The 27,346-nt window shown below is 37.6% G+C and overlaps 1 protein-coding gene across 1 annotated transcript; it reads left to right on the forward strand.

Moving 5' to 3' along the window:
- The first annotated feature begins 23,672 nt into the window (after positions 1-23,672).
- Positions 23,673-26,980, forward strand: LOC106883737 (uncharacterized). Its single transcript, XM_014934851.3, has one exon. The coding sequence runs from the start codon at positions 25,507-25,509 to the stop codon at positions 26,752-26,754; it is 1,248 nt and encodes a 415-aa protein (XP_014790337.1). The 5' UTR covers positions 23,673-25,506; the 3' UTR covers positions 26,755-26,980.
- Positions 26,981-27,346: the final 366 nt, after the last annotated feature.

Here is a 27,346-nt window from a genome sequence, read left to right on the forward strand (position 1 = left end):
GTTCGTGAATTACTTCAACCTGGATCAACAGCAAAGATACAACCTGCGAGCCAGACGCCAACACTCGTCCAACAGCATAACGGCAATCACTTTCTTCGTCGCAACCATCTTCTTCTTAATGACGTCAACATCATCTCTCTACGTACACAGCTCAACCAGCAACACTGCACAGGTTCTAACATAGCACTGTTTACGAATTACTTCACCATGGTTAACGGCGAATATACAACCTGCGAGAACTCGTGTACAAGTAACCCAGGCAGTAGCATCACAGCCACAACTTCACGTACGACACGTACCGCAACCGGCTCTGCATCATCGCCACAACTTCTTGATACAGTATTTCTATTACCGTGTACAATTGACTACGAACTGATATTTCTCATTCTTGTGTCTATGAACATTCGTCTAACTTCTCATTATAAGATTCTTTCACTTTCTTCCTCATTGTTCTTATATGTAGCACACGCATACATCCATGCCTATACACACATACACTTTGTTCTTTTGACGGCCTGTCTATTATTCTGTATACATGACGCACACACAGACACACACGTTAACATATCAATAAAACTCCTCTCCCAAACATTCTACCTAGTTGCGTCTCTCATTTCCAACTGGCACCTATATGTATTATTCTAGCCTTCTGAACAGAGTCGTTATTAGATGGTTTCACCACGCTAGGCACCGACCATCTGTATAGTTGAAATTTACAAAAAAACAAAAGACGAAGACAGGTGTATAAACAACAAACAGGTGTGTTAGTTTAACGCTCGGGAAGGTGAGAAAGTCTTTTACATTTCGAGCCTACGCTCTTCAACAGAAAGGAACACAAGGAATGGCGCAGGCGTAGCTGTGTGGTAAGAAGCTTGCTTCCTAACCATATGGTTCCGGGTTCAGTCCCACTGCGTGGCATCTTGGGAAAGTATCTTCTACTATAGTTTCGGGCCAACCAAAACCTTGTGAGTGAACTTGGTAGAGGTAAACTGAAAGAAGCCTGTAGTGGAATTATTTTCCTCTGGCGTAGTGGACTTCCATCTATGCGTGATGTGGCTAGTGTGCGGCCAATCGTATTACCTCACACATAGATGCACGACTCGCCATCTCTACAAAATAAAAAAAGAGCGCGTGTTCGTTTTTCTTACATCCTTAGCACTGCAAACTTCTAACTTACTTGTGCAATTGTAAGTTTTCATGGCTTCCTTCTGACTCCTACATATCTACTCTCACTTTGCTCACCACTTGTCAACAATTCCAAATAAATTACTATGCTTTAAAAACAAAACATACCTTCTGACATTTATTTCCGCATACACTTATTTCCACGTTATATTGGGACATTGTTACATTCGAACACGCGACAACTAGCCTTTTTTCAACATTGAACCTATGACATTTAGAACCAGTAACATTAGTGACTACCAACTCACTAAAATTTGGTGACACCGACGTGATCTAAAAATTGGTGATTCAAGTGAACCGCTAGAATTCATCTTCTTCATCTCGAACTTGCACCTGATAGAGTATATATCCTTCTTCCAATGAAATACACGGTGCTCTTTCAAATAATCTCCTTTTGAAATATTTTAAAATACAATGTCGACTGTCAACGTTTTATACCAGCGAATAGAGCTTGGAGCTTAGTCCAACATGGTACTTGTCTTCATCTTCCTCGTTAGTTTTTTCCGCGAATTTGTCGCTCTGCGCATGCGCAGTGGATGCACGCGCCAAATATCGTGGGTTCTCTATTAAATTCGCCTGTCTTGGATTTTCCATGTGCCGTGACTTCATGATTTTTATAACACTTCGATGAAAGACTTATTCTTCTTTTCTCACTAGTTCGGTGTATAGTCATCTCCAGGCGAACGAAACCTTTCATTTTTCAAGTAGGAGGACTTATTCTTTGTTAGCCTAATGATTATTCTATCGGTCTCTATTGCCGAACCGCTAAGTTACGGGGACGTAAACACACCAGCATCGGTTTCAAGCGATGAACGAGGGACAAACAGACACAAACACATACACACATACGCGCGCGCGCGCGCGCGCGCGCACACACACACACACACACACACACACATATATATATATATATATATATATATATATATATATATATATACACGACGAGCTTCTTTCAGTTTCCATCTACCAAATCCATTCGCAAGGCTTTGGTCGGCTCGAAGCTATAGTAGAAGACACTTGCCCAAGGTGCCACGCAGTAGGACTGAACCCGGAATCATGTGGTTGGTAAACAAGCTATTTATCACATAGCCACTCTTGCGCCTAAATTTTTCTTTTAGATGTTCGTTTGTATGTCCGTTCAGAGAAGACTCTAGTGTTTTTGCAATAAAAAGGATGTTTACATCTTTGAATACTCAGGGAGAAAGGGAAGGAAAGAAAAGGAAGATTTAATTATTAAAAAAAAATTGTAGAAATTAAGGTGTTAAAATTTACTGAAGATGATCTTTTGTCTGTCCGAACAGAGAAAAAAAGAAAGAAAACTGTAGTGTTCTTGGAATAAAGAGGATGTTTGCATTTTCGAATACTCTGGAAGAGAAGAAAGGATAGGTATTCACAGAAGTTGTAGACATTAAAGGTTTTAAAGCTGATCGTTTATGTTTTCGAAAACTGTAGATATGTAAGTTTCTTAACTTATTTTGAAGGAAATTCAAAATACTACAGGAAATTGTAGATATTCCAGTCTTTGGGAGTTATTACTATTACTATTATTATTATTATTATTATTATTATTATTATTATTATTATTATTATTATTATTCAGTAGTTTTATTTTTATAACGTGCTTTCACTTCACTACCGAGCGCAGCTCTGTGCGCCTTGGGTATGTGCTGTGGTTTGCTGTGGTGCTCTTATATTTACTGTATTGAAAGTGTTTTGCGTAGAATGTGTGCAGTACCCAGTAGTGCAATTTTCTGTATGTTATATATATTTGTAAGTCCTGCTATTTTTGTTATGTATTTGTCTGAATATTTTTTTATTATACCTAAGGCACCTACTATGATAGGAATTGTTTCTGTTTTTAGATTCCACATTCGAGTTATCTCTATTTCCAGGTCTTTGTATTTTGAAAGTTTTTCCATTTCTTTTAGAGAAACGTTGTCATCTGCTGGTATTGATACATCAAATTATTATTATTATTATTATTATTATCATTATTATTATTATTATTATTATTATCATTATTATTATTATTATTATTATTATCATTATTATTATTATTATCATTATTCATTTCGTTCATCATGTACGTGTGTATTAATCATTATTTTAGTTATTCAATTTTAGAAAAATTGTTTTTGAAATTAAAAATATAGAGCTTTAATCTTAGTGCGTGACTTTTGGTCCACCCTGTGTGTGTGTGTGTGTGTGTGTGTGTGTGTGTGTGTGTGTGTGTGTGTGTGTGTGTGTGTGTGTGTGTGTGTGTGTGTGTGTGTGTGTGTGTGCGTGTATGTGTGTCTGTGTGTCTGTCTGTCTGTCTGTCTGTCTGTGTCTGTGTTTCTGTGTATGTACCTGAATGTGTACCTAAGTACTTTGTAAAAGAAACCAAACATTTACTATATGGCGCCAACTAGACCAGCCCAGCCCAGTATGCTTGCTATGGCTGAGAGTGATGTCAATATCTTCAGTCTAATGAGTGCGGTAAGCTGGCAAAATCGTTAGATCCTCCGAAAAAATGCTTTGCGATATTTCTTCTAGCACCTAATTGTATTCAAGTCCTGCCGAGGTCAAGCTGTCTTTTATTCTTTCAGCATGGCAAGTCTTAGCTCTGGGGTACCTGTGTACTTATGCCTAAATCAGAAGCTTTTATTATTAGTGTAAAAATAGTCATATCATGCTACGTCAGTAGGCCGTTTGTCCACACTTTTGGTTATCTTCTATATTTAGTCTATTACTGTTTTACGGTTTAGGCTATGACTAAGACGATATGCGTGGTCTTAAGAAATACTACAGCTATAACTAAAAAGACTTGTCAGTCCGCCTCATGGTCGCGGTAAATAAAATTAAAAAGGTGTTGCTCTGGATGACGGCGAGGGAGATGCTATGGAACAGCCCCTCTGACTCACGGGGTTTCGCACTTGTGAATAGCCGTCACATGACGGCTGATACTTTAATATTTTGCCCTTCTCGGCTTGGCGAGCAGCAGAGCTTGGGCTGGCAGGCGAACACACTAGGTTGCCGCTGGAGAAGGTGTCGCAGCAACTGGCATCCCAGATGAGGGGCCTATCAGTGCGGAACGGGAAAATTGTCATGCCGTCTGGCCTCTTAGCGTGCCTTTTGTTCAGCCCAGCGGGTACGAGCTGGGAAGTGAAGCCTGCGGCGTTTAGATCATGCTTTATGATCTCATTGAGAGCAGCTTGACGTGGAAGGCAGCCAGTACTATAATGGCATGACAATAAGTGAGGACCGAAGAACCCACAGTGGATCCACAGCGGCATTTGTGAGGTTTACAGATCTGGGGACGAAGCGTCAAGGAAACACCGATACGCCAACATTCGCTATTTAACTGAGCGCCAGTCGAAAGTGATGGCACTTCATTGAGCCAGGTAGCGCTGTGGAGCCGGGAGGCCGAGCGGAAACATGCCAGACGATACTTATTAAGATGGTGCACCAGCCCGTCGGAGATCATGCTGGACTGGATGGCGTCCCATTTGTTTTAGGGGGACCGGACACCCACAAAGAGAAGAGTTGGGTGGACGTCTTCAGTGTGACGGTAGAGATGGCTCCATGTCGCGTAGGCTACATCGCGGTCCCCATTTGCAGTATGTACAGCTGTGTTGTGGAGAACCCTGTTGATGAGGATATGACAAGAGTCACCGGCGAAAGAAATGCCTGCAAGTGCAGTGAGACCGAAGGCCGGAGACGGGAGGCCTGAAGCAGAGGCTGCCATAGCTGACAGGCAAGATAGCTTGTTGCCACTTAGTGTCGCCAAACCGGATGTTGCATATTTCCTCGGCGGCCAGTTGGATACAGGCGTCAAGATCTTTGAGGAGAGATGCGTGGCTATAGCAAGGGGCACGGCGGAAGGTATATAGAAACTTCGGAATGACGGAGTATTTCCTAACCACTTTAGAATCAAAACATGTCAGTTAATCAATTATCTACTTTGGCTAGAGTGAGGTATCTCTAGTGTATTCGGCTAGTTTCAAATCGGATAAAAATTTCACGGAGAATTTTCAAATCCTGCAATTGTCTTTGTTAAGAGGAATTTTATGATTGCTACTAGAGTTTCAAATTGTGAGGAACATCCACCGAAGATGATACCAAATCTGAACACCCTTAAACTACAACAGGCAGCGATTATATTGCTAAAATGTGTGCTGTTATCTGTGGAAATCGTCACCTAACTACTGTCCTTCAAAGTTTCCAAAAAACTAGATACAATAATACCTCACTTTACGAAACCCCAGGTTTACGAGTTTACTTTTTCAAGCGCAAGATTCAAATTTTGAACTAAGTGCAAAAGTTTCTACTACCATAACAAATGCTTCTGCGTGTTGCTGAGAAATTTATAGAGTGAAAAATGTTTCTAAGCAAACCGCTCTAGACTTGTTTTTTTAAAAAGAAATCTACAAGTCTATATACAAGTGCTTGTGAATCAGCGATCGCGTCTACAAGTGATGGTGAGTACGAGTCTAGTGCGAGTATAAGTAATTCAGAAAACGATTATAATATTTTCCATTATAAATGATCTTGACGTTCTTTCTACTTCACATAAAATATTCTTTACATTCTACTGTTGTTTTATTGCCATTTATTTACGAATATTACTCTTTTCTCTCTTTTACTTGTTTCAGTCATTTGACTGCAGCCATGCTGGAGCACCACCTTTAGTCGAGCAAATCGACCCCGGGACTTATTCTTTGTAAGCCTAGTACTTATTCTATCGGTCTCTTTTGCCGAACCGCTAAGTGACGGGGACATAAACACACCAGCATCGGTTGTCAAGCAATGCTAGGGGGACAAACACAGACACAAACACACACACACACACACACACACACACACACACACACACACACACACACAGATATACATATACATATATACGACGGGCGTCTTTCAGTTTCCGTCTACCAAATCCACTCACAAGGCTTTGGTCGGCGCGAGGCTATAGTAGAAGACACTTGCCCAAGATGCCACGCAGTGGGACTGAACCCAGAACTATGTGGTTGGTAGGCAAGCTACTTACCACACAGCCACTCCTGCGCCTATATGCCAACATTCGCTATGTGAAATATGTGAAATATTTTTCTGGGAACGAATTACGATTTATAACATTGCTACTATGGGAAATTATTGCTATACTTTACGAGTTTTCGCTTTACAAGCTGTCTTCGGGAACAAATTAACTCGCATATTGAAGCATTACTGTGTCTGTATTTCTGTTGCTCTGCATCTTACATACATACATACATACATACATACATACATACATACATACATACATACATACAGAGACCAAGCGTTATATTGAATCTGTGGGAAATTTAATTCCAGATACAAAAATCATCTTTCATCCTTTAGATACCCCGAGAAGAGACATGCATCAACCAGCATTCATCTGGAAACTTATGGACGAGAACGTCAGCTACAACATCAATTGGAAGCTCCTTTCTAAGACCAAACTTTGTATTAACAGGTCAAAAATATTTCCATATTCTTACTTGGAAAACTGTATCTTTTAAAAGACTTAAGAACCTCCAGTGATTGTGTAAATATCAGGAGCGAGAAAGTACATTTTAGCGGAAATTAAAGATAACCCACCGGACTCATCAGAAACCATTCAAGTGTTAGTTTATGTAATTTTGATATTCGTAAGACACTGGTTATATTTACTGTGAAGTTAATTATTTTCCCTGTGTTTTTCTATTTTTTTCTAAATGCGCATGCTCATTGAAACGTCGATTGCATCGAAAACGATTGCTAAACCGTCTTGTTTCTAACAACTTGATAAATAGCGAAAAAATTGATATTTTGGCCAAGAAACCCTGGGTAGCTGTATTCACAAGGTTTTTGTGTGTAGTTTTCATTAAAATAATATCTTTGCTCTCTTAACTTCTCGAATGCTTGTGCTACTTGTTGAAGTCTTGCTACGCGCGCGCGCGCGCGCATATATATGCAGGGAGAAAGAAAGAGAGAGAGAGAGAGAGAGAGAGAGAGAGAGCAGACAGCAGATACAGGGAGAGAAAGTGCAGACAAACTGAAACTGACAGAAAAGTCAGGATGCTTGGCAAACAGCCGGTTCCGATGACACCGAGATCAATGACCCAATATGTTTCAACATAATTAGTTAATGAATGATGAACAACACACAATACAGATGCACGCATACATGCACTTAGATATGGACTCTTTCGTCTTTTTCCACAAACGATTGTTCAGCTTGTTCAATCAATCCAATTATATATTCATTGAAATTGTAATGTGTATCTGACTCGCTCTTAGACACTTGTATGATTAACATAATCCACTGACAGGAGACTGTATATAGCATGGTTGTGCTTAAATTACGTGCACAGCCCGTACGACAGTTTCTTTCTAATTTTATTCCCTAGATTTGGATTGATTCCAGAAGACATTTGCTCAAAATGCTGCGATTTGCGTTCGAATTCAGTCGCACCTACGTGCGAAGCAAAATTCTTAACCACGCAGTCACGGCGCATGCGCACATTTATATGAAGATTCAAACCTCTTTTTTTACCGCTTCTTGACAAGTAAGAGCATGGCCGCTGACTCTGGGAGAAGGGAAGTATTCTAAATCTGGAGATCTGATCCAAATGCTTATAGCAGTAACGTTAAACCGCATGGTCTTAAATCACTTTTGTTATAACTTGACGCGCGAGCACACACACACAAACTCACACACACACACACACACATACACACACACACACACACACACACACACACACACACACACACACACACTGCGTTCCGCATTATTAGGCAAATCAACCTTCTCTCAATAAATAAATGTATATTCCTTCAAAACCAGTTGTTTTCTCAGTGACTGTTGGCAACAGTTATCTGCGCACATTCCGTTAGAATAAATCGGATCTGCGCAGACGCCAACAAATGGCGGCCACTTTTGTGATTGGGAAACATTTTCACCATCACAACTGATTAGGCAAGTATAATAAAAATGCTAATTGCGTCAGAACAAATGTTTATTTAATTCAATAGTAAATGTTTAACAAAAAATTATTCATCAAGGACTTAATGATAAACATAATATATTCGAATGAAAGTAATCATGGGATTATGATGTCATACAGCACTTAATGTTTGATGTATGATCCTCCACATGCAATAACCTTCCTTACGTGTTGTCCATTGAATTTGTCGAGGTGATGATGTTCTCTTGCGTCATGCTTTGGGTAGTATCTACGATATCATCCCAGAGGGCAACCATGTTTGAAATCTGCTGTCCATCATAGTAAACGCACCTCTTCAGGACAATCTACAGGTTCTCGATCAGGTTTAAGTCAGGGGAACAAGGTGACCACTCTGTCAAACAGCCTCCAGAAAAGCCTATTCGCTGCAGATATTCCTTACAATTCTTCGCTGCATGAGATAGGGCATTATCTTGCATTAAGACCAGCTTTCTCTTGAATGAAAGTTTTTTTTTGTTTTTCTTTTTTTTGCTTGTTGAACCACGGTTGGAAATTGTCCTTTAAGAAGGCAACATGAGTTTTCGATGTCATCTTAATGCCATCTGGGACTAATCATGGCCCAACTATCATACCACCAACGAACGTTTACTCCAGCCATCTGGTCGATCAAGGGTAGCACGACATTCGTCAGTGAACAGAACTGTTGAAAAATCTATCTTCATGTATTCTTCTGCCCATTCCAGTCTCTTCTGCTTATGAACAGCCTTCAGAAGGGGGGTCTTGTAACAGGTTTAACATTCCTCGCCACCTGCTTCAAGAGGCGACACCTGGTAGTTTTCGATATGTCTTCCCTGCCACAACGTTTGAAAACTTCTCTACTTGTCACTGTGGAGGCGCAATGGCCCAGTGGTTAGGGTAGCGGACTCGCGGTCATAAGATCGCGGTTTCGATTCCCAGACCGGGCGTTGTGAGTGTTTATTGAGCGAAAACACCTAAGGCTCCACGAGGCTCCGGCAGGGGATGGTGGCGAACCCTGCTGTACTCTTCCACCACAACTTTCTCTCACTCTTTCTTCCTGTTTCTGTTGTACCTGTATTTCAAAGGGCCAGCCTTGTCACACTCTGTGTCACGCTGAATATCCCCGAGAACTACGTTAAAGGTACACGTGTCTGTGGATTGCTCAGCCACTTGCACGTTAATTTCACGAGCAGGCTGTTCCATTGATCGGATCGACTGGAACCCTCGACGTCGTAAGCGACGGAGTGCCAAAAACAACTACTTGTCACACATGGGTTCCGCACAACTTCCTTTTTCACGCGTGACAAACAACCCCGACTTACCCTCATCTGTCCTCGACCAGCAGGAAATAGGAGACAGCACAAATTTCTTCACTGTTCAGTGATCTCTTCTCAGTATTTTTGATATTTCTATGGTTACTTTTCCTTTTCCAAGGTCTGACACGATGATAGACTTCTCATTCGAGGTAAGATCATGTTTCTGGCCCATAATGACACTTAAATTGGGCACCTGCCTAATAATTTTGGACAGCAGAAATGTTGCTCCTACACGATAATAGCTGCCGGTTGAGAAAATAAAAACGCCCAAAGATGGTGGCCAAGATCAAGGAGGTGTTCAATGATCATCCCAGGGACAGAGTGAGGAATGAATGCATCAGGTTCTGGAACCGTCTTTAGTCAATTAGGCCTCAAAATCACTGTTACGACTAATCTTTCCAAAAGTCGACTTCTTAGATGTTTCCCTTGACCTAAACTCCCGCTCTTTTTAACCCTACCATAAACCAAACGAGAACCTGATAGCTAACATCAGTAATAGGATACCTAATCTCTCCTCTTCAAAAGAAATATTTGATAAGGCATCCCCCTACTATAACAATACATTGCTAACAGCAGCTTCAAAGATAAGATATATTACCACACTTCAATTAAAAATATGAAACCTAAAAATAACCCAAAAATTAATCTAGGAAACTAATTGGCTCACCGCCCCTCTTCCCCCTAAATATGAAAACTAATGTAGGCAAAAATTCCTGGTTATTTTAGATAAGAATTTCTCAGTAAATCATAAATACAAGGAGATTTTTAATAGATGTTCGATAAAAATATCATGGTGCTGCCCCAATATGAAGAACATCATCATTGTTAAACCACACCAAGAGTTCACTCCCACTTGTAACTGTCGAGACTCTGAAGCTTGCCCACTTGACCAGATATATACGATAAATACTGTCATCTATGAGGCAGAAGACGCAGCAACGCTTCAAGATAACGTAACTGAAAAGAAAAATTACATCGGTTTATGCAAAGTCAATTTTGGAAGACGTAATGCAAACCACCAGTCTTCTTTATGGTACATCTACAAGAGTGAAGCCAATAAGTTGGGTTTATTCTCACACCAACTCATTCACTAACATGTGAATGAGTTGGTATGAGAATAAATAACTAGAAAATAAATAAATGTATAGATAGATAGATGGATAGATAGATGGATAGATAGATAGATAGATAGATGGATAGATAGATAGATAGATAGATAGATAGATAGATAGATAGATAGATAGATAGAGACAGACAGACAGATATAGATGTAGGTGTACTTGTACTCATGTAATGGGTATGCGTGTCACTTTAGTACACAAGTGTGCGTTTAATTAGTTTTTATGTACGTCACTATGCCATATGCATATGGCGATATTTATTCAAGGAAACTCAGTTGGAGAATACCCGGAATGTTTTACAAACTTCCTTGTACCACTAATCTATTAGATTTAAAGGATATAAATCAGTTTGTTTTTATTATTTCTCGGAAAATTTCAGCATTTCCATGTTGTTGTTGTTTTGTTCTTTTTTATGCGGACCCAGTTCACCTGTGATAATAGGTACAAATGAACATCTATAACCCGAATATAAGAGCTGAAAGTTCATCAAAGATGTCGGCTTTTATCTTTAGATGAGATATTCACAGCCACTGAGCAGTGTATGTATGTATGTATGTATGTATGTACGTATGTATGTATGTACGTATGTATATATGTATGTATTTTTCTTTCTTTTTTTACTTGTTTCAGTCATTTGATTGCAGCCATGCTGGAACACCGCCTTTAGTCGAACAAATTGACCCCAGAGCTTATTCTTTGTAAGCCTAGTACTTATTCTGTTGTTCTCTTTTGCCGAGCCGCTAATTTACGGGGATGTAAACACACCAACATCGGTTGTCAAGCGATGACGGGGAGACAAACACAGACACAGAGATACATACATACATATATATATATATATACGACGGACCTCTTTCAATTTCCGTCTACCAAATCCATTCACAAAGCTTTAGTCGGCCCGAGGCTATAGTAGAAGACACTTGCCCAAAGTGCCACACAGTGGGACTGAACCCGGAACCATGTGGTTGGGAAACAAGCTTATTACCACACAGCCACTCATGCGCCTATGCACATGTATGATTTTTCTTTGAATTTAATCTAAGTTCTTCTTGAGAGAGTTCTAGCTTGTTGCTAACAAGGTGACAAGACCTTTCGAGTTAAGAGAGTTCCCAGTATTTGTAAATATGTGAGTTGGTTGAACTGTCGATGCATACACCCAAGTGTGTGCATCTATTCACATAAGAATCTCACATCTTGGAATGTCTTATAAATCTTCACTGTGCCACTAATAGACTGGATTTGGAGAATCCGCGTCGGTTTCTTTTTCTCTTTTTCCATGAAACCGAGTATGTCTAGGTTTTCGTGCAAATTTGTTGGCACATAACCTAATGCACCTATGATGATAGATACAAATGAGAATACATAGTCAGGCTACAAGAGCTGTAAGTTCCGCATTAATTCGCCAAGAGTTTCCCTTGGGGGGGGGGGGGGACTTTTGATTGCACATTCACATCTACTGGGCAGCTGACCTCTACAAAAGTGCATGACTTTTGCCTCTGTGCCACAGAACAATATTAGGTTTGTTATGTTTGCAACGAATTGATGTTTTTATTGTGTTGTTCTACCAGTATTCCTTGTTTATGTATGTATGTATGTATGTATGTATGTAGGCTTGTTTGTATGTATGTATGCATGCATGTATTATGTATGTATGTATGCTTGTTTGTATGAATGTATGGATGCTTGTTTGTATATGTGTATGTATGTGTATATGTATTATTACGTATGCGCGTATGTATGTATGTCATTGTTCAGTTTTATTTCAAGATTTCTTGCCAATAGAGAAAGAGCCGGTTTCTAACCTGATTCAAGGCTTCTTCATTGGAATTTCAACACCAACAACAGGGTATTTTTGTATGCATGTGTGTATGTATGCATGTATGTATGTATGTATGTATGTGTGCATGTATGTATGTATGTATGTATGTATGTATGTGTGCAGATTTGTATGTTTTGTAAATTTTGACTGGCCACCGATTTGGTAGCAAAGTTATGAAGGAAAGCATCCTGATTTAACCATCATCTTTTAAATCTTAAGAAGGTTTGCAAATGTTTATAGCCCCAGATATTGTGACCATCTGTAGCTCATGAATTAAGGATTTGCATTCTCTCCCCAAGATTTCAAGTTCAGCCAATCTCTCCTCCAGACAGGTTGCTATGTATCCTATTGCTCTATTAATGAGTATGAAGCTGAAGTGTATCCTTCAAAGTATGTATGTATGTATGTATGTATGTATGTATGTATGTATGTATGTATGCATGTATGTATGTATGTATGTGTGTATGTATGTATGTGTGTGTATGTATGTATGCGTGCATGTATGTGTGTATGAATGTATATATGTATGTTTGCATGCGTGTACCTAGATATAGGCATGTGTCTGTGTGTTGATTATCCATGACCAAGTTTTCGTGGAATTTCAATGGGTGGGGTAAGATAGTCAATTACCTAATAGGATTTTAAGTACAACAGTTAACTACAACAGTTAACACTTTTGTCACGTAGACATTTCTGAATGATTAGCTTCCGCATTACGAATTATTGGATTATGGGCAACAACATTTTTTTTCCACCGCGATGTTCCAGCATGGCCGCAGTCCAGTGACTGAAACAAATATAAAAGTATCCGTAATTTAGGAGTTTCATTATCAATTCTATTAAATTTGGCCGGTAAGAGTTGTTTCCCATTCACAAATTTTAAAATGGGTGTTTTTGGTCAACCCTGACCCCATAGTTGAGTAATATATTTCTTGAGTATTACAAAGCACAGTAAAATGACTCATTATAGGCAAAGATGTGTCTATTTGGACAAATTAACTGCTAAAAATAGCAGATAAATATCCCTCAAATCGCACCTAGAAAAAAGACTGGTTGATCACAGCTGGAATGTCTATAATTATAGGCATGCGCGATCAGGTTTCATCTGAAGTTAAACAACATAGGAACTTGCTTTTGTTGATTTTTTTAATCGCAGTATGAGTACCAGACTGATCGCTCTCCTTCCAATAAAAAAATTGTTGTCTTGTCTTCTGTCAACCCTGCTCGAACAGACTTATGAGCAAAAACATACCGCTTCTTTATTTTTCAAATACTACCTAATATTATATTTTTTTTATGATTCCTTTCATTTTCTAGGTAAGGAAGACTTTGCTGCTATTTCTTAAAGGTTGACCGACTGTACCATTTGTAGTATACTGTAATGCTTATTACAAACAATGTGAAATTTTCTTCGTGGAATGATCTTTGCACTTGCACACAAGTAACTCGTAATTTTTGTTTCTTGTTGTCGGCTTTTTTGTCTCAAAGAGCTTCATTAACATTTATTTATTTGGCAGAAAGCCAGGAAATCGCGTCTGCCGACTGTCGTGACCTATTGTCTAATAGCTTGATACAGTGACAGTTTCGCGCTCTCCGATTTCTGCTTTATAGGTGTGGTTTGGCATTTTGCTGTTTTATATAACACGTTCATACACACACACACACACACACACACACCGCGCTAAATTACGAGGTGGAAGGCAGCGAGCTGGTAGGGTTGTTAGAGCGTACAAGAAAATACTTCGTAGTATTTTTCCTGGCAATTTACGTGTTCTAAAGTCATCCTTTCGGAGATCGGCAAATTAGAGTACTGGTAAAATACTAGAGTCTATAGAATAGACTTTCCCCATTCCTTCAAAATTGCCGTCCTTTAATTAGAAACAACTAGAAGTTAAAACTATTGCGATGCTACACTGTGCTACACAGTTGCTAATTGAAGGGAAGTAACTCTTACCAACCACATTTAACGTGATTAAATTATTGGTGTGTCTGGTATTATGTAATGATTAATACGCACACAGAATGTAACGAATATACGTAGCAAATTAATGACAGGATAAAAAGTAATAATCGATATGGCTTTTATTCCATCGTAACAATGTAAGATAAAAACTTCATGTTGTTGTACACAGATTATTTGCAGTTCTTTTATTCATTCTGTAGGCAGTTAAATTCATCAATAACTGTTAGAAGACGGATAGGAGAGAGAAAGAGTAAAAGAATCTACCTGTCTATGTTGATAAATAGTGAACATGAAAGCTGTTATACTGCAGTCAAAGGCCATGCGCGTAGTGCTCCTTATGGTCAGGGGGCCAAGGAAAAGAAGCGAAAGAAGAACTGAGTTTGAGTACTGTATTTATACATGGTAGAAAATTGATTGTAGGTCAGAGAACAATGGGAGGTAAATGAGTATCTATGTTGAACTGTATTTAACCCAAGAATGTTCACTCAAACAACAGAACTCATCTAAGTTTGATAGTTGACTCTCATTAATTTCTAAATGCTAACGTCGAGAACAATAGGAAGGAACTCATAGAAAAATCTAAACTAGGTTTCGATTCCTAGAAATGATTCACTACACATTTCTTGTTTCAACGCTATACTATCCAAGAGAATAGATACATTTAGAGATTTTAGCTAAGAGATACAACTATTTTTATGTACAATATATCCGTGGGAAGAAAAAGAGCATTAGCCAAACTAGTTTCAGTTTTGTATCGTTCTTTCCACGATACCAATTTGCAAATATAATTCATTCTAACTTAATTAGCAAAACATTATAAACGCTCCAGTCGCTGATTTACTTAAGACCTCAGTGATAACGAATTTATACTAGTGGCTCTGGAAACAGCTAAAGAGAGCAGTCGGTCGTCAAAAAACCAAACGCACCCTTAAAGGTTAGTTATAGTGTTAATATATTTATTACAGTAAGTATTCGAAAAAGAATTGGTGAGATTCTAATACTCTGCTAGTTCCTCAACTGTTACAATGGGATTTTGTTCCACCAGGGTTTGCAGGACGTATTCGTCAAGCTCTACAGATCTTCCAGGACGAGGCTCGACTTCTAGGCTATAGTTTCCGACTCGGAATCTCTGGAACCACGGTTGACACTGGCTTACGCTTATTGTCTGATCCCCATATATTGCATTAATATTCGTCGCACTTTCCGTTGCGCTGTTGCCTTTATTGAACTCATAAAGCAAAATATGCCGAATAAGCTCCGTTGTCACTTCCATTATAGCTTTGAAAAAATAACTGCTAAAATCGAACTGTACACTTCAAAACTTGCACCAAGAATAAGTACAAAATAAAATTACTACCTGTTTTTATAGCAAGTTGATGCAGGTATCAGGTCATCCCATAAGTTATGTCTGAATTTTGAATAAAGAAAACAAGTGATCGTGACCAAATGTTATATTCAATTGAAATTTAATCATCAATGTACTTTCCCTGATTATCTATGACTTCCTTCCATCTATTTACAAGCTTTTTAATCCCGTCAATGTAAAACTCTTTTGGTTTCAAAGCGAAGAACTCTGAAATGTCAGTTTCGACCTCCTCCTGGCTTGCGAAAGTTATGTTCCCCAAATGATTCTGTAAACTACGAAACAAATGGTAGTCTGAAAGAGCATGGTCGGGAGAATAAGGTGGATGAGGAATTTTTTTCCAACCAAGCTCTTCGATCTTCTGTGATGTGATCTTTGCAGTATGGGGGTCACGCATTGTCCTGATGAAACATCATTCCTTTTCGATTCACTAAAGCGGGTCTTTTTTTCTTTATTAGCGACCGACTTGAACTCTCTTAAGAAGAACTTAAATATAACTCAAAGAAAAGTTATACGCGCAGGCACACACACATACATACATGCATACCTACCTACCTACCTACATACATACATACACATTTTTTAACACATCTACTCTAGTTATTTCGCTGTCATTGTGATTCTGTTTATTTATCAGTGGAAACTCTCCTTCGATTTAACTAAGTCCCATTGTCAATGTCTAAATCAGCTAGAGTAAAGACACCCCACTTCGGTCATGAATGACCATGGGATTGCACTTAAAAAGTTACCTCCCGAGGCACAAGTCCAGGCAAGGTTGTTTTATAGAAGACCAGCAGTCGCCCATGCATATCAGCCTCTCCTCTCCAGGCCACTGATGTTATCCAACGGAAAGACAAAGGCTTGGCACCAGTGATGCTGCAACTCATTTCTACAACTGAGTGAACTGGAGCAGCGTGAAATAAAGTGTCTTGTTCAAGAACACAACACATGACCCGGTCAAGGAATCGAACTTACTACCTCATGATTGTGAACCCGATGCTCTAAGCCCTGAACATCAAGAATAAATAGGAAAATAATAATTTTTGATAAATTATCAACTTTCTTTAAACGTATATTACTGATCCTGAATCTCTTTGTAACATCTTTAAAAAAAAATTGAGATCAAACTTGAAGAGTTAAATTCATTTCTCTTGTTTAAAACAAACTAAATATAGTTGGTTGTAGCGGATATTTCACTTAAAGTCTGTTATTCAGGTTTATTCAGATATGCAGATATGGTTCAGATTTAGATCCCTCATCACTATATCATTGTTGAGTTGAATTGACATTTATTAGTGTTGTATTTTAATTCAGTTATCTTAGAAATCTCTTATTAAGATAAATAAAAGAATTTCTTCAGTTATGGTCAAGTAATATTCCATGTTAATGCAACATTAGTTTATTTTGTATGAGTAGCTTTTAATAAAAATTTTAACTATTTTATCCAGCAGAGAAATTTGGTGGGAGGAGGCTAGTCTATTACATCAACCCTAGTGCTCCACTGGCACTTATTTCATCGACCCTGAAAGAATTAAAGGCAAGGTCGACCTCGGCGGAAATACCCAAGAGAGAAATATATTATTCGATGAATTCTGATTTTTTAAATTTCGTTAACGCGGCATTTCAAAATTTAACGAAGTGAATGGAAAAAAGACTAGGAATTCATAGCAATACATCTAATATCATTTTGCTGTTCTCAAATGATATGTTCTTTCAGATGATTATTTTTTTGCAATAAACTTTAAGATGGCATCACCAACGTCTACCAACCTGACAATAATAGCCTTGATTAAGGCGGCGAGCTGGCAGGAACGTTAGCACGCCGAGCGAAATGCTTAGCAGTATTTCGTCTGTTTTTACGTTCCGAGTTCAAATTCCGCCGAGGTCGACTTTGCCTTTCATCCTTTCGGGATCGATCGATAAATTAAATACCAGTTGCGTACTGCGATAGATCTAATCGACTGGCCTTCCCCCCACCCCCCACCCCCCAAAGAAAAAAAGAAATTCGGGCCTTGCGCCTAGAGTAAAAACGGATAATAGCCTTGATTTATTTCATAACAAAAAATCGGTAGAGTTATTTCCCCTAGACTGGGTAGAAATGTAACTGATTTTTTTTTTCTTTTAGCTTTTGATCTTTTAGATTGTCATGGTGTAGTGACGTGAGAAAAGGGGCGTGTATGTGCATGAATATAAAGTAGGTAGGTATGTATTTCTATATGAAAATTTGTTCCGTCATATATATAATGTGAAGAAAAATTTTAATGAAATATTTTTTGTGGGTTTATTTTATTTTCAACGGTGGCGGTGAAAGTTAAAGGAATAAAAGAAGAGGTATGGCAAATAACTAATAAAAGAAAAAATGACTGGAATAGTTCTATCAAACCTCGCTAAACATCATTCATTTTCCCTTTGTGTCTCGGATACAGTAACATACCTACAGTATATTCAACTTGCTCACTTCAGTGCTTCATCCTCCGTAACTCACTGGGGAGGGGCGGATGATGAGACATAAGAACAAATTGTGAAACAAAAGTTTCTTTTATAAGAAATAAATTTAAAATAAACAGAGACGGTAATAAAACGTATTAAATGAGACGTTCTGGCAGGATCTCTGTTTACACCGACTACAAAGGGCAAGTGCTCTCCCTTGCTGTGTCTCCAGCCTACAGGCTCATGTTTAGCATACACCCATTTATCCAGGCTATCCTCAGAAATGTTATACACGTCACGAACCAAGATACCCATAGACACACACACACACACATAATAATCTAAGGCAACAGTACCACTACTCCCCCAGACCAATACCATACAACCTCACAGACAGCTCATACAAACAAAACTGCAACCAATATTTTTCAGCCCGAGACCAGAGACACCAGGACACGGGTTGGAACCTGGTGATCAGGAAAAACCGAAGATAATTAACCTCTCAACTAAACCTCTTTCAAGCACAAAGATAGATATCCTCTCAAAAGGGTTGAAATTCACCCCAACACCATGCAGAGCCAACCAAAATGAAGTGAAAGACAGTATAATAGAATTCTGTAGAAAATTAAAACTCACAGTAGCATTAACCAATTACAATACTGAAGATGACTCCCTAGTCAAAAACAAAAGTGAACACATCTCCTACAAAGGAAGAAATAAAAATCCTGATGAATTCTGCAACCACATTGAAAACTTTCCCTACCACACCATGCATAAACAGAAAATTACCTCAAACTTTAGCACTACACAATGGAGGGAACTAACAGAACTTCAAAATAATGAAGATATTAAGAATGAAGATATTAAGTAAGCAGATAAAGGAAGTGCAATAGTAGTAATAGACACATTATACTATAAAAATCTAGTAATCTCCATGCTTAATGAAAGTCAACATTATGAAAAAAATCACAAACTACACCCCACCCCAAAAGATAATGAAAACCCTATCCTCACTAATTAAAACCCACAGAAAAAACTGACAACCAAAGAAATTGACTATTTAACAAACTTTAAATGCAAACCTAATCTATTTTATGGCCTACCAAAATTCCACAAAAGCCAGATTATAAATGAAACCATAAAAAAGACATACATGCATACACCAACCCCAGGGGACCTAAAATTGCAACCCATTATAGGCAGCCACTGAAACCCAGCCTCTGAAACACACAGACTAAGTCTATTTATGGACATCCTCCTGAAACCCTTCCTTAAACACACCAATAGCTATATCAGAAATGACTTGGACATGTTAACTCACCTCCCAAAAAAAGGCAAAGAAGAAACATTCATGGTGTCATTTGATGTGATTAACTTATATACTAGTATACCTCATAATTATGGACTATAGGCAATTCAGTTCTGTCTGGACCAATATCCGGAAGAAATATCAGAAAGGATCAGCAAAGAGTTCATAATTGAATCAATTGAAATCATCCCATGAAACAACCATTTCATGTTTGATAACACTTTTTATGGACAAAAATCCAGAATTGCCATGGGCACTAGGGCAACCCCAGTCATTGCAAACCTAACAATGGGCTATCTAGAAATAAGAATATACCAAGAATCTTTATTTACCTTTGAAAACCCTCTTCCCCAATACATAAAAGAGAATTGGAAAAGATTCCTAAATGACTGTGTCATCTTCTGGAATGAAAACATAGACAAACTCCTGAAATTCAAAAGACTATTGAATAGCATCAACCCAAACATACAATTCACAATGAAATACAACCAAGAGGAGCTCCCATTCTTGGATATATTAGTTAAAAAATAAACCTAAAAATAGAAACAGGCATATTTTACAAAACCACAGACGTCAAACAATATCTACAATTTAATCCATGCCACCCAAAACACACCAAAACAAACATCCCCTTCAACTTTACAAGAAGGATATGCACCATAGTGTCAGAAAAAAAATACCAGAGACTTTAGACTGCAAGAACTAAAAAACACCCTCATTGACAGACACTACCCAGTTCAACTCATAGAGGATGGAATCAGACGTGCAACACAAATCGACATAAAAGCCCGAAGAAAAGTTCAACACAGCAACACACCCTCCCTGAAAACACTGCCGTACATATCCACTTACAACCCCAGAAACAAAGAAGCCTTCACCATCATCACTCCAAATCTACCAATGCTACATAAGGACCCCAAATTAAAGGAAATTTTACATACACATAAGATCATTAAAAGCCACAAACAACCAAAGTCATTAAAAAAGATCCTCACAAAGGCAAAATTATTTTCTACAATAACGAATGCAAAGTGAAAAAGTGGTCGACTAAATTGTGTAACATGCCCCAACCATCTAGAAGCATCAGAATTCTTTTTTAAAGAGGGACAAAAATTTAAAATCAAATCTTATTTTACTTGTACCTCAGAAAACCTGATTTATGTTATAAGATGTTCAGTTTGCCACCAAAACTACATAGGGTCCACGGAATTATCGCTCAGACGCAGATGCACTCAGCATCGACAACAGATTGCATTTCCAGAATACAGAATGATACCCTTTAGTGAACACATTGACAGATGCGCATAATGACTGCTACCACAATTTGTAACCTTTCCATTTTATCAATGTGCTATTGGAACACAACTTCGATTAAACAAGGAAACCTACTTCATTGAAAAATATAAGCCAAAACTTAACCATTTCTAGCATTTTTAAATAAGGAAACTTACCTCATTGAAAAATATAAACCAAAACTTAATCATTTCTAACATTTTATTCTAATAAAACCAAATCATGTTAAATTAACAAAACCTAATCATTCCCAACATTTTGATTATCTCCCTTATACCGAAAAAATCCCTGATTACCTCCCCCTGTTTCGAACTCTACATCACACCATAACGAATAGATGACACATCAGTAAAGAAATTTGAGAAATTTGAAAAGAAAATGCGAAACCAGTTATTTCTCCCAAAACAATGTCACTACACACAAAATTTTATATCATTTTCCTAACATGAAGATTTTAATATATTTTTTAACCATATAATACAAATTTTCTGTAGTTTTTCATTCTATTTTGTTTTTATACATCCAACCATGTGCTTTCACATACCAACTCTCTCACCCATATATGTATATATGTGTGTGTAAATATATATATATATATATGCACACACACAGAGGCAAATGCATTTGCACACATACGTACACACGTCCATATACACACACATAAATACCAGTACATGTAATGCATATCACTCCACTTAATGTACGCATGGGGTCACTTACACATATATATACACACAGGTCCACATATTTTTCAGCTCGCCCAACACGCACCCCCACCTCATTCATACATACACACTCACCATCCTCACATACAAAAGCGCGAAAGAATAAATTCGTTTGGCCAGGTCACCGTCATTATCTCCCTTCCATTCAGCCTTCTTCTGGCTATTTCGTCATGCTGTACCGTTAATCCCTACAAAAACTTTTGTATGTATGTATTCGAAATCTGTGTGTGCACGCGCGTAAGAGAGAGATGAAGAGATATATAGAGGTAGAGAGCACGAGACAGAGAGGGAGTGAAAAAAATTGGAAATCTGTATATATAAAAGGCAGAATGTGTATGTGTGTGTGTACGTGAATGTAATTTATGCATGCCCACAAATTAGCACGCATGTAGCGACAATTTTAGGACGACATTCGTCATGACCCTAGCTGCATTTCCGTCAACTTTTTCTCTCAGAGGCACCCAAGTATAGCTGTAAAAATCGATTTTCAACCATAACTTTTACCAATTTTGAAGTTTGCTAACATGGCGAAGTCAAAGTGTGCGTATGTGCGTGAAGGAGAGAGAGAAAGAAATTGTGTGTGTGTGAGAGAGGGGGAATGAGAGAGAGAGAGAGAGAGAGAGAGAGAGAGACACACAGATTGTTTGCCAGCGTCTAACGAAAAAAAGTAAAGAAAAAGTGAGAGAGGGAGACAGAAAGCGTCTAACGAAAGAAAAGATAGGTAAGGAAGACAGAGTAAGTATAAAATGTAAAATGTTTTTTTTCTCTTAAACATGAGATATAGTTTCAAATATAGGATGTTTTTGAAAGACACTCTATTTTATAATGAGATTATGTATACTTTCTCACACAACAATTAAAATATATTTATTTTAAATCATTTAGTTATTTTAAATCGTTCATCTTTCTCCTCCCCCCCCCCCCACCTCTCACTCTCACACATATGCACATATACTACTTTGGGAGCAAAAGAATTTTGTTTATATTTCATGCCGAAGAAAAAAGTTTATTGACAATCCATTTATTTAACAACAATGAAACAAAGAGGTATGTAACAATTTGTCAGTGAATTACACAATATAAATAGGTAAAATTTCCAAGGCTTCCACCACCCCCAACCCGTTTTTCGGACCACAAAAAGGGTTTGGTAATTTTTCAGATTAACACCCGCATGATTTCCACTAGGGTGTTAGGGTTAGGGTCAGGGTTAGGGTTTTAGGGTTAGGATTAGGGTTTAGGGTTAGGGTTTAGGGTTAGGGTTAGGGTTAGGGTTAGGGTTGGTGTTAGGTTTACGGTTTTAGGGTCAGGATTAGGGTTTTAGGGTTAGGGTTTAGGGTTAGGATTAGAGTTAACCTAGAAGGGACACGCCCCTTATTTTTTGGTTAAGGCTGTTAGTAAGTTTTCCTAAGTTACTTCAATCCAGATCCCCAATGCAAACCTTCAGATCAACCTTCTCCTATGCAGATCTCTAATGCAACTTAAAAACAAAACAGCCAATGAGTGGAAATAACCAATAAACTTGATTCCTTATGGATTTCCCAATCAAATTGCCAGCAAACCATTTTCAGCCAAACCAATTTCAACGGATTTCGCTCAAATCTGATGTTGATGTTACTTATTTTGGTTTGAAATAAAGCACTTGATCACTTAATAATCCGAGCTTAATCCGGGGCAGCGCCGGGCTATACTGCTAGTGGAGAATATATGCTCATACACACAGTCGAAGATACATAAAGATTTATTTATCAAAGACATTTATGAACTTGTGAAGCTAATCAAACAAGTAATGAAGAAACTATTTTAATTCGTTATAGAGATATCTTTAAAATATTATGAAACTTTTTAATAGCAACAAACATGTTTTATTAAAATACCAAATTTACAGGGGAGAGTTACAGTGCCTTAATATAAAACACTAACCGGTTCAATTTCGACTCATTTATTTATTTATCCCAGAAGACTTTCTCGTCACTGCATTTACAACCGTATCAATGGATTTCGACTGTCCGTTATTGAAGCTGCATTCTTTTTTGTTTTTGGTTTTGTTTATTTTGTGGGGTTTTATGCGAGATTTTGTTGTGCGCGCGTGCCAGCATGCGTATATGTTTTGTGTATGTATCCTACATATTCATGTGTGTGTGTGTGTACCTCTGCTTCCTTGCATGTGTACGAGTGTGTCTAAATGTATGAATTTGTGTGAGTATGTACATACGCCTGTTATGTATGGATGTGTCTCCATGAGTCTTTGTGTGTATGCGTGTGTGTGCATAAAATGTGTTTGTCATCTTTTGTATGTGTATACTTTCCTTTCTTGTTTTTAGACTTTTTAAGCATCCCTGGAGGGCGCTTTTGCCTACTCATTGCGTAGACAATTTCAATTGATGGAAATTTTACAACTCACTAAAGTAATGTTATACAAGCCGGAAGTAGATTGTCAACGACCTAAGATAATTAAGCTGGCATCGACTGCTGTTAAAATTACGTCTGATCGCCAGTTGTAATGTTACCCTCCCGATGGTTCTGTAACGTTAACTATGCTATTATAAACTGATTTTTGAATGAGGATTCCGAGAAAGCGCTTAGATTCAGGGGCGCAGGACTGTGCTCCATTGTGAGAAGTTGCAACTCTAGAAGGGTCTAGTCTTATCGAAGAGAAGTATTCGCTGGTAACTTGTGTTAAAGTAGTTATACATACAAAAGTGTTGTTACAAATTTATTTCTTCAAATATTCCATAAAAATAAACACAAGAACATGAATTTGGGTTGTAATTTATTTTGATTTCAGTTGGATTTTGAAAATCTGGCAACACTTGTGAGACATCTTAGAGCAAATCGTAAAAGCTTGGCGGGATGACAGCTCTCAAGTTTCATTTGTAGATTAACGACAGGAAAAAGCATTTGCCTTGAGGGCAGTCGGAGTTATGTAAAAATTCATTTTTGATGAATGACAAAAAAAGGTTGTGTGCCAAACAAAATGGCTTACGGTATTTCTTCAGGCTTTTTATTTTTCATCTGAGTTTAAAATACCGCCGAAGCCAACTTCGCTTCTCGTTTTTCCAATGTTTGTCGATAAAATAGGGTACTAGTAAAATACTGGGATTGATGTAATCCCCTCTGTAAATTTTTTATTTTGTTCTTAAGTTAGAAACTATTTCAAGAAGAGTAATGGATGACAATTAGCAGTGTGCGGAACAAAACACCTTCGTACAAAGTTCGAATCCGGCCAAGATTGACTTGACTTTTTATCCTAAATAATGCGTAATTTGTTTAGATACCAGTCAGACTTCACTTAGCAGACCTATGATTAACGACTTCCTCTGACCAACCAGCCATTTATTTATTATTATTTATTTATTTTTGATCAGTGAACTACATTATACAATGTTTTCGACTTTTAAGAGAGTGAAGTGCAATTTTTGAAAGATTTGGCTACTGCTGCTAGCAAATCAGCAACCCTGGATATATCTTTGATAACTCTTAGTTATCGTGTGCCGTCAATTCAGTTAACTAAATTTCTACTACCAAAAAATGTGTTGTCCTGTATCAATTATGACATTGATATTTATGTTACCACCATCATTGTTTTGTATCAAGATCAATATAAAATATAGTTCGATCAATGAACAAAACTGGTGATAACGATCAATAATTAGTTGTAAATTTGGGAAAATGTGCAACGCACATGTAGATGTGTGTGTCTGTGCATGTGTACACGCACGCATTCACATATTCATACACATTCGTATATACACATATACATAAGTCTGTTTCGTTGTCTTTATTGAAATCCTTAGAGTTATTGAAGAAAATATTATAGGCTAAGTTACTGTGAGCTTGTTTGTTGAAAAATATTTCAGGAAAATCTATAATATGAAAGTGAAGCGTTACCAAACTTTCCACAAAGCCTTGAAACGTACAAATACAAGTATACACGATATTTCATATTCTGATTTGAAAACAGAGCAGAGTTTTAACATTCCCTAACTATTTCAAGTCGAGATAATTATAATGGAAACAACAGTGAAATGTTGCAATATAACATCTAACAGTAGAACTACTAACCAGAAGTTGCGTCAAAAATTTGTCAGTGTACAAAACATACCTCTACCATCAACCAACAGTAATCTACCAGTAAAAGTAATGGGCGTCAATAGTCAGTATTTAAAGTTATCCTTGACTGGAAGCAATGGATCAAAGGTAAGAAAGGATCGTAATTCTTCAGGAAAATCATCGGAAAGAAAATACGATTCATTTAGTGAAAGAAAAACAAAGACTTATGAATGGAGGCAAAAGAAAAGGCAGCAGAAGATATTTAAAGCAGTACCTCGGCACTTATCTCGGTTGAGTGAGAGGAGGAAAATAAATGACATTTTATCGAGCAGCTGTTCTACAGAAACATTTCTTCAGAAGCAGTTCGAAGATAATGTGAAACAACGTCAAGAATTATTACGTCTTTATAACGAATGGCAAATGCATGTTACTCTTCAATATGAAGAAACAGAACAGATTAACAAGAAATTGTCTGTCCCAAAATATTTTAAATTATCCAAGTTTGAAACTTCAAAGAAACTGCCCAAGGTAATGAAGGAAAGTGAAGTGAAAACCAACGAATTACTGAGATTTTTTAAATTGCTCCAAAATGATGTTGTTGCTTGCTTTTTGGAAAGAGATTCTTGTTATCGTCTCTCCGATAAATATCTTCTGGCAGAAACATTTGTGTATTTCAAGCGAGCAGGTTATTTGGCCGATAAATATACCTGTTATAACTTCTTTGTAGCTCTTTATCTTGCCAGTGATATGGAGGAAGATGAAGAGGAACTCAAATATGAAATATTCCCTTGGGCTTTGGGAAAAAACTGGCCTAGTAATTTTCCACGTTTTCTTAAAAAACGGGATCAATTATTCAAGAAAATAGGTTATCATGGAGTAGTTAGCCGAGTGTGCTGTGAAGAAATAATGGCCATACTACCAAACAGCCAATATTGGCAGAGAGAAAGACCATTACATCATGCTGGAGGTGTAAGAAAAACTCATTGCTTTGATTCCGGTGTTCAGGAATGCAATAAGAAAGATGGTTATTACTATAAATATGGCATGAAAATGCGACCGTTCTGTTTGGCACCAAATAAAGATGCCATTTCTTGTCTTTTGTGTCACCCGGAGTTAGCACCAACTCCAAAACAAATAGCCTTTGTGGATCCTGTAAAAGTTTATCATAATGAAGACAATCAAATTTCTCCAATTGTATCTAAATGATCAACAGGATCCCTTGAATAAAGGCATCATTTTTGTTAATGTCAAAATTTTAAGGTTAACTTTTTGTTTCTTTCCACCCACATTTTCGTGATTCTTTAAACATTACTTTGAGATTTTTTCATTTATGAGTATATTATTTACTGTTTTGAAGAAAAAAGATGCGGTTCTTAAATTTCAAAAAGTGTTTTTCTTCGTGAGAAAAATTAATAAAAAAATTAGACATTCATTGATGTTATTGTTCAACTCCAGATTAGCTTGATCAAGCAGACATCTATGACCAAAGATGTTCTGGACATGACTACTACATTCTTTTAATCTTTTTTTTACGGAAAGTGCTATATTAAATTTGACTGCTACTTCTAGCGGCTCGTTTACCTGAATTTATGAATGTTATGAATCATGATCTCTAAGCTCTCTACCTTAACGATTTATCTTTTTTTCCAGTAGTGTAAACAACCTGACAGTCGAATCACTAAAGTAGACATACACATGTAGGCATGAAAAATTAGCATATTTTAAAAAGCAAATCACTGGGGTTAATTACTTTTAAAATGTTAGCCATATAAAAGACTAGTTAGTGTAGTGTGGGAAC

This window comes from Octopus bimaculoides, chromosome 1 (genome assembly GCF_046866305.1).
Source record: "Octopus bimaculoides isolate indiv1 chromosome 1, ASM4686630v1, whole genome shotgun sequence".
NCBI lineage: Eukaryota > Metazoa > Mollusca > Cephalopoda > Octopoda > Octopodidae > Octopus > Octopus bimaculoides.